Source organism: Cariama cristata, unplaced genomic scaffold (genome assembly GCF_000690535.1).
Source record: "Cariama cristata isolate BGI_N322 unplaced genomic scaffold, ASM69053v1 scaffold3436, whole genome shotgun sequence".
NCBI classification, from domain to species: Eukaryota; Metazoa; Chordata; class Aves; order Cariamiformes; family Cariamidae; genus Cariama; species Cariama cristata.
Window position 1 is genome coordinate 2870 of NW_009622503.1, and position 9432 is coordinate 12301.

The 9432-nt window shown below is 36.9% G+C and overlaps 1 protein-coding gene across 1 annotated transcript in view; it reads right to left on the reverse strand.

Moving 5' to 3' along the window:
• Positions 1–996: 996 nt before the first annotated feature.
• Positions 997–9432, reverse strand: part of LOC104163354 (contactin-5) — a gene marked incomplete at its 5' end in the record, with an annotated part of 26456 nt that continues 18020 nt past the window's right edge. The window contains 4 exons of the mRNA XM_009702342.1: positions 997–1234; positions 2927–3095; positions 4471–4583; positions 5041–5227. Of these exons, the coding sequence (XP_009700644.1) occupies positions 1131–1234; positions 2927–3095; positions 4471–4583; positions 5041–5227 (573 nt within the window). The remainder of the gene's footprint in view (positions 1235–2926; positions 3096–4470; positions 4584–5040; positions 5228–9432) is intronic.

The following is a 9432-nucleotide window of genomic DNA, read 5'->3' on the forward strand; positions in this document are numbered from 1 at the left end:
AAGTATTTTTTTTTCAGACACAGCATTCTCCACAATATATCTTACTGGAGTCTGTAGATATGTGAATGATTACATTATAAAAAATGTTAATATTGTCTCCATAATATGCTTCCATATATACTTCAACTTGATTACCAAATATATAAAGCAAAGAATGTTACTAATAAATGGACCAAGAAGAAAAAAAAAAGTTACAACTGAGAAGTGGTTGGAAAAAGTATGTTTATCTCCTTGCATTGCTTTATTTGTCCACTTAGCAGCCTAACGTATATCATGTTTAAATGCCCAGTGGAGTTTTTATTGTCATATGCATTAGGAATTGATTTTTTATTTGCTATTGAAAATAAATATTTGATTCATTTGACATTAAATCTTGTGGTATTTGTTAAAAATCAAAGTTGTTTCCTTTTAAGTTTGTGTTTAATCATTTTCCATTTACCTTGCAATGAAATAAATGGCTTTTCTGCTCCATTTTGCCACTTTCTGAGTGTGCTGTCTAGTATTGTATTGACAATACTTTTTGCTAATTAAATACATATTCATATGTTTTCAGAACAAATTCTCTGTACTTTTGCAGTGGGCTGTGTATCTTTTTTCTCTCTTGTCAGTAGAACCAGACAGCCATAGGGGATGCAAGAAAAATATTCAACAAAGCTGTACCAAACTTTGTTCTATTTGTTCTGTTTGTAGATCTATAGATCTATCTATAGATCTATCAAATCTATAAAAAAGGATTTTTTTTCCCAAAGAAAACAGATGTACTGTACTAGACACCACTGTTTAAACACCTAATGATACATGACTGGTGTCACCAAAATCGAACATATTAAAAAAGTAAAGTACGTTTGACAGAAATTACCTTTGCTTACAAAAGTTTATTACATACAATCTGCATATTTTTGGGCCAAGAAGTGTCCCCTCCCCAGAGGACTTTTACAAATAAAGAAGAGAGAAAAACCTGATGAATTATTGACTGTGTCTCCAACACTCCTCTAAGTGCACCACGGGTATTTCTATGGGTCTTTAAGCATTAGCTTGGGTTTCCAGTTTCTCCACAGACATAAAACTCCATCCCTTGGTGTCATCAAGCTAAAGCAAACAAATAACAACAACAACAAAGTCTGCAGTCTTCACCACGAGGCTGAAGGAACCATCAGTGCCAAAAGCAATGTTACAGAGGACGAGGAAGTGGACAACACATGTAAGGTGGATTGAGCACTTGTTACTTTCCCTCCTGAAATGAAAAGCAAAGTAATTAAGGAACAAATGATGCAAATGGTTCTCAGTACACTTTGGTACTAGATTTTGCCCAAAACTTGTATTCTATTATGCTTAGTAAAAGCCTAACTTTTAGGCAATGGATTACCTTGTGAGAACCGCAATCACAAAATAGGCTCCCTACACAAACATACGGAAATTGAGAACTTTATGATGATACCTACAGAAACCCATGTGCTGAATCCTCATATTTAGTCTGCAAATGAATAGGAAATTCCAAAAGGGTATGTGATTTTATGCCTTAATCCTCAAAAAGCATTAGGCCGCGGAAGATGCCCGAGTCACAATCACAGATCGTTTTTTCTGGAACAAGGAATGAAAGCTAGCCCTTGAACTTGATGTTTGTCCAGAGGAAAAAGTGTTCTTTTGCCCAGTAGTCCAGTGATGTTTTTAGATCACAGCAGTCCCTTAAAAAGCTGTGCTAAGGGGAAATGTGCTATGGGCTGGTGATGGCAACAAATGACAGGACAGGAAGGAAACTAGAGTGGGTTTCTTTGAACCACAGTTGTCCTAAGTGGAACTGATGTGCTGTGCATAGTCTAATCAAAAATATCAGTTTAGAGGGAATGAAAGATTTTGCAGCTTAAAGCCATGGCTCAAAAGATACATGAAACAAATATTCCGTGGAATAGGTGTTGACATCTTCTGCGTTCTGATAATAACACTGTCGTTTGTGACTAGACGAGAGCTGAAATTTTAGGTCTAGATGGAAGTTTCAGGCTCATACCTTGAGGATAGTACTCCTTAAGGACGAAAAAGCAATGCTTAGTAGAATTTTAGAGTGTTAGCAGAAAGTTAGAATTAAGATGCCTTATTGTGTTTAGGCAAAAGGCAATGTTATTTTCTGGTTGTTCTTGTCACTAATCCTTCCATCCCTTTCTTACCTGTGTAGTATTGATACTTTAAATTCTTTCAGCGTACTTCAGTAACTGAGGAAATAGAAGCTAGACATCATAATCTACTTCATGATAATACATTAATACTGTAATGTGTTAATAATTTAATAAAATGTTATTGACTCAAGAGAGTTAATGGGACCTACAGAGAAATTTGACTTATTCTAAAGCAGGCACATACACAAGGTTCAGCTACCTAAATGCATGCCATTTTAGCTGTCTTAGATAGTACACCTCTGACTCGTGGTCCAGAACGATGTGCGTATCCTGTAAGTCCCACATCATATCTGCCAGCGCTATGCAAATATTTGGGATACCTTAGGACATCTCAGATATCATTATGTGCCTATGTCTGAATATTTAAATTCCGAAGATCAACTCAATTGCTGTCTAGGCGCTACTGTCGGTTTGTATGGATTACATCTCAGCTGATTATAATGCTATTTGAGACAGCCAGTGCATGTGTAGTCATCTACAACTCAATTAGGTTTCCAAATGTTATCCTAGAAAGGGAGAGGTTTCCTGTAAATCCTCTGCTTTGTTCATCAGCCGCACATGGATGCCTCAGATGATACTCCTGAGCATCTCAAATGTCACTAGGTACCTTTGTTTCAGCATAGAACTGAAGACTCTGATTAATGATTTTATCTAATAGCTAGAGAATTGTGAGAATATTTTTTTCAGATAGAGAATAATAAAGTTAATGAGCATTGCTATAATCACCACTCTTTGAAATATAAGTGTAATCTTACCTGAAAAAGATGGAACTCTGATCTGGGGACTTGCAGTCCCGTCCCCTCCTTCACTGACTGCACAGACTTCAATGATGTAGACACCAACATCAGGAAGAAGTACCACTGCAGAGGTTTTCTGTGTTTCTATAACTTGACTGTTGCTCTGCCCTTCTTGCCTGAATAATACCTATGGTCAATAAAGTAGATTGCGGTCATTCAAGTTATGTACCAGACATTTTGTGTAGATTACACAGTCACTGAAATGTTCACTCTTTCATGCTTTCATTAAGAATTTCTTGACATTACATTTGAACAGTCACCTGCTTTTACTCTTCTCTCCCCCCAATGGCTTCAAAACATTAATAGCAAAGTAGATTAACAATTAATGAATGTGAAAGGACATTGATTATGATCCAGAGTGAAGATGTAGCATTTGCCCTCTCCAGCTCTAGGTGTTAAGGAATTTTTTCTTCAAAATGCATTTTGTGTTCCATTTGATTCAAATTCTTATCCCTAAATTCATGTAGATATTCACAGTTTTGGCTAAAGAACTCAAATTCAAAAGTTAAGAAAATGGCCTAAATAATGCCCTTGGTGTGATTACCTTAGCTGACTAAGTCAACTGAGAATAGCTCAGATCTGTCCCTGCATCTGCTGTGAAGCTCAATATAAGCTTATGGTGCATGGCAGGAAAGTGAGTATAGCACTATCTTTTTGATACTTCTGTGTAAGAGTTTCTGTTCCCAGACAAAATTGAAAAGGTCAGAGAGGTGTAAAAACCCAAAGTAGTCAACTCAACTTTTTCAGAATCTCAACGATTCTGATAAAGATTAGAGCAGTTTCTGGTTTATTTGAACAGTTTTACACTTTCTTGGTGATATTTCCTGATGTATCAGAGGAATATCAGATTGTAGTCTATAGAAATGGTCGTATATATTCTTCAAAAAAACCCCCAACCCATACCTCTGTAAAAACATTGAAATCATTCTGCTTTGATTTAAAAGATTGCAGTGGATTCCACTGCCTTTTATGACTTGTTATTTAAGAGTTAACCTGGATTTTACTCTTTAAAACTTCAAAACTTTAAATGTCAGATGCTACCGTCACTGATTGTTGAACATGACTAACATGATTACAAAACAAACCGAAGTATTTGTGTTTCTACTCCATAAAAATATTAATTTTAATGTCATTTTGCAATGCCTCATTCTTCTGCATTTCTCTAAATCCTACTGCAAACACAGTTAAATTGAAGTGTTAGTAGAAATTTCATTGCAGGCTGGTCTTATTAACAGCCACTTCTGAGTCAGATATGATGAACTGATACCCTCAGATAGAGCTTACTCTGTTTATAATCAGTAGTTGAAAATCACAACACAGAAAATATTGGGACATTTTGCTCTTTTCAATTTTATTTAATGCTTTTCATGGTGAAAACTGATTGCAGACAGTCTGTACAGCATACTTTATTTACACAGAAAAACAAGAAAGGGAAAAACAACGAGGAAGAGGAATAATCATTTGGAAGAGAGAAAGGTGAGCAAGGAAGGGGAAGCACTGACCTTGTATCCCATTACATCAGATTCATTAGCTAGAGGTCTGACTGGCTCCCACCCAAGAGACACATGAGAACCATCCTGTATCCACATAATATTGCTTGGTGCTTGGCTGGGAGCTGAAGAGAAAAAATAACATGTACATAAATATATTTTATAGGTAGTTTCTTTAAAATAAAAAAAAAACTACTTCATTCTTTCATTACATTTACAACTGGGTTTGTTAGCAGGCTCCCAACTCTAGCTGGAATTTTTGAAGATTTTTTTTTTTGCACCAGAATTGTCATTTAATAGATTATGGTGCATTTACTCAGCCCATCCCATAAACTCCACAGAGCTTATGAACTTGAACTCTTTTCTCTCCCTTTTTGTTCAAAAATTCCTTGTTTTCTAGGAAGATGACCTTTGTTATGAATGCAAAGTCATATGAATTCATGTCTAAATATCCAAGCAAAGACATGAATCAAAACTATACACAATTCCTGATTATTATACACTCTTGTTAAAGGAAAACTCAGGAGGGCAGAGGTTGCTCCCCGACTTCTCCATTTGAGCAAAGGTACTGAGATCACTTACGAGACTTCTTGGTTGCTGCACGCACAGCAGTGCTAGGTGGTCCATACCCTGCAGCATTGTACGCCCTCACCGTTAGGTGATATAATGTGTTTCCTTCTAATCCTGTCAGGAGGATGGATGACTCATTTCCCTCAGTTTTGACCTTTTCTGCTGCTTCTTCCTGCTCCATGTCCTTCCAGTAACCAACCTGCCAACAAGCGACCAAACAAAGGATTAATATAGGCATCTTGGAAGTTCATGCTTCCAGATACTCGTACTTGTTATCCTGTGGAGGATCTTTTTGCCATTTCTGCCTTTTGCCTGATTGCCAGGCCCTTTTAAACACGTGGGATTTGCAGCCTAACCTCAGAGCCAAGCAATGCTTACTTCTCCAAAATGGTGAGACTCAGAATACCACAGTATTACCTGAAGCACCTTGAATTGCTGTGTACCGGCACGAGAAGATGTAACTACAAGATGGAAGAGCAGAAGACGAACATCAGCAGGGAGTCAAAAGTATTTCAGAGAATTCAATGAGAGCTCATCCTCTGGTAGGTCACCAGAATATCTGCCTTTGCCCTGGAAAGCTCTGACCACATCAGTTAAGAAGTGGTGTGAGTAATATTCCCTTCCTGTCCTGTGCAACTCAGAGTCATGAGATTTCTTATTGATGCAATGAATGGGAAATGACGCAACACTAAAGGAAATGTTTCATTCACCTGAAAAATCTTATCTGAAGAAAAAGAAGGAAGTGGATTCGGTTTTTGTTCTTGGATATAAATGGGCTTGTGGTAAATGCAGTTTTGGTAGTATGTTTATGCCCTTCCTTTTCAGATGTGAAAACCCTAAATGATCTTTGGTGGTTCTTAGTTCATATTTCTGGTATCTGCACTGAGTTTATCATAATCTCAAAGAGATTATAGAGCTGAGCTAGGGATTTGACTAGTCTCTTTCCTCAGGGACCAAGTATTTGCAGGGTGTAACTGGAAAAAAGCAGTACTGTCTCTTTTTAATGTATCTAGGTGACCTACACAAGTAAGGTAACTCTCATGGGGTCCTATTTTCCCTAACAGGAGATGTCACTAATGTGCCATTCAAAGACCTATACTCAGCTTACCGTTATTCATGCTGAAACCTACTTGCATTTATTCCACATTTTGACCTTTTCTGTGAAGTTGGTTATTTCATAGTAAGTTATTAATATTATATCTGGATAACTTTTCCTCTGAGAAAAAGGTCATGGACAATACAGCACTCTTGTGAATGTATCCTAGAAAATGGCGAACCAAAAAACCAAGGGGTTCACAGGAAAATAAGACCAATGAGTACAATGCTGACCTTTTATAATTGCTCTAGGACTGCCATTAAAAAAAAATAAATCTAGAAAGACCTGGCTGCAAAAATATACATTTGAGGTCATATCTTCACTTGAGTAAAGTGGCTCTGTTAACTTCAATTGAGAGTATATCAGTTTGTGCCAACTCAAAGTCTACTCTTTCAGTTGTAAAAGTCATGTAAATATATTTTTTTGTGCCTGCATTATCTCATGTTAAAATGCTGTTGCTTTAATTCTTAGGTTAATTACAGCTCAGATAGCAAATCTAGCAGCAGTCATCACTCCTTGTTGAAATAAGTGTGATTCACTGAGGTATTTTGCTAGCTGAATGCTTAACCAAGCCGGTTGGTATCTGAAGTAACACCTAGTCACATCTTTCTTGAAAAGAAAAAAAAAAATCAACAACTATTTGTTCACACACTAAGGTTGAACCTCCAATGCTTATTATCTCTTGAGCAGTCAGATTCCTTTCATTTTACTTGCAATGCATCTTTATAAACTTGACAGTACAGTGAGGAGAGCCACATAGTATTAAGCACTGTACGAACAGGTAGTGAGAGACAGCATGTGTCCTGGAGATCCTATCATCCAGTTAGTGAAGTCTGCTGAGGATCCAACAGGGAGATGGTCAGAAAGGAAAGGTCACCTGTCCAAGGTTACACACGTGGACAGTAGCACTGATGGAAATGCAACTGGAGTAGTGAAATCCTGGTTCTACAAAGCCAGAGGCAAAATTATAAGTAGCTCGATAGATCTCATTGTTTATTCACAGGGCACACCACGTCTCATGTGAATGCAATGTGCAAGACAGTAGATAGCCCCCAGCTTTTGCACTGCAGCTTTTATTTTAGCATAAAGAAGTCGTAAAAACCTGATTTTCCAAATATTGGTGTTAGGACTACATATATATTAAAACCTGATGAGTGTGGAAGAAAGCTAGGAGCATAAATCAGCCTTTGGAGATTTTTTGTGTGTTTGGAAATGCTTTCCACCATTGCTTATAGGGAATTATCAGTTTGGATACTAATTATATTTTGCATATGTTAAGTCTCGAAAAAGAACCATGGCATGTTCCCTACCAGTTCTGCTGCACCACATGGCAAAGGGGTGTTCTTGGGGGAAGGAACATACTGTATTAAGCACCAAAAGCATGAAATGCAATTTGGCAATGCTTCAATTTCAGTTCTCCTGTACTTCAAAGCCCTTAAGTGTTTGGTCCTTGCTTTTAAAATTCCCCTTAAAGTTTTGCCAGGTGAGTTTGGACTTTGATCTCAAAATATGCTTTTCTCTTTCTTTTGTAATGCACACATCCATTTGTTGATGACCAAATGAACTAAAGAAGAAAGTGGTTATAAAAAAGAACTCCAATGACTGTTGACTGAGGTCGATGGTGGGGGAACTTATATCGATTTGAACCAAAATAAAGGTACTGCTGATGTTTAAAAGTGCTAGACATATTTCTTAAAACAGAGTTTGTTTATTTACACTACTATGTGTTTGTTTTTTTTTTTTCTTTAAATCTTGCTATTTTGTGTAAGCTTACTTTATACTGCTCAGAAGGGATTTGCCACACTTAAGAGTAGGTCTTCATTAATGACAACTTTGAATATCGATATAGCATGAAGCATATTTGAAAAATGAAAGAAAAGAGGGGGAAAAAGCATTTGGTCTGTTTAATGCATTATTGTTTGTGAGGTTTTAAATTTTTTCTGGGCTTTCTGTTGTTTTCCATTTACCAACACCAACAGTACCAACATAACTGAAAATGAAGAGATCTGAGAGTACAGAAAGTGCTAGGGGAGGAAGAGCAGTGAGCTGAAAGAACTGCTGCTAGCCCTGAAAAAAAACCACATCATGATTCAGATTTCATAGAAACTGTTTTAATTATTATTATCAAAAAACCTATCAGCACCTTGAACTGGCACACGAAAGTCATGCAAATGTTGGTGCAATGGTAGAACCAAGCGCTTAGGACAGGAGGAGAGGTGCTTTTTGTATCATCTCAAGAAATTGGTGTGACTCCTTCAGAACAAGAGCAAAAAAGGTCAATCAGCCTCAGCTCCTTCCCTCTCACCAAAACAACTGCTGACTGACAAGAAGAAAGAAAACACTGTTCAGTACTCCTAGGTTCTGGGGTCTTCTCTGGAGTAGCTTGCATCATCCATCTCTTTCCTCAGGTACTCTCTTCTCCCACATAGTCCTGCACACACATGGGATGAAAACTAATATTGTACCTCAACCTTGAGGACTATCATCAAATATCTAGTCATATTTTCTTACGAAAAATCAATAATTATCTAGGTTTCTGATTTTAGGTAATAGAAAGCTAGTAGTCTTGTAACAAACTGTTCATGATACAGACATTGGAAAGGGTCTGGCTCTCTAGAGGCCCTCATGAGAGATCTGGGGTGTGAACCATACCTTAAGGACTTCAAAATCTGTAGTACTGCTCTGCTATAAACTCCTGTTTATAGTCTTCAGGATTTTAGAGAGGTTTGAATCAGCATATGATTAATTTTGGAGGCAAAATTGACTCCGATATAAAACCATCCGATTGCTAATTTTGTGTTTGGGAAAATTCATTCATTCCAAAACTGAAGTCTGGTAAATTGGTATTCAGGCTGGTGAAACACCAGTTCCTCTTTTTCTGTCTTGCTTTACCCGCCTTTGGTAGAAGCTCCTATATACTCTTTCTAAATTACTTCACTAAATTAAAAAAAAAAAATATTCCAGTACCATGTAGACATAATTTTCTGTTCAACTGTAAAAATAAAGTATGTCTAAGAAACAGCAAAAATGTGAATATTTCTCTTTGAAAAGACAGAATGTGATATAAACAAGTCATTATGTCAAGTAATCCTCTCTGAAAATGGCATTTGAACTTTTCTATTTTTTATATTTTTTTGTTGTAGGTTGATCTTTTGATTAGGTTAGTCAAGCTCCTATCCCTTGGGGGAATTCAAATGAGAAAAGATGTGAGCTTTGTGATCTATGCTTAAGTATTAGCCTTGGTTTTCTGGAAAAGAAAAAAGAAAACAAAAATATCTTTTCTTGCAACCAGTAATTCTTTCTCTTTC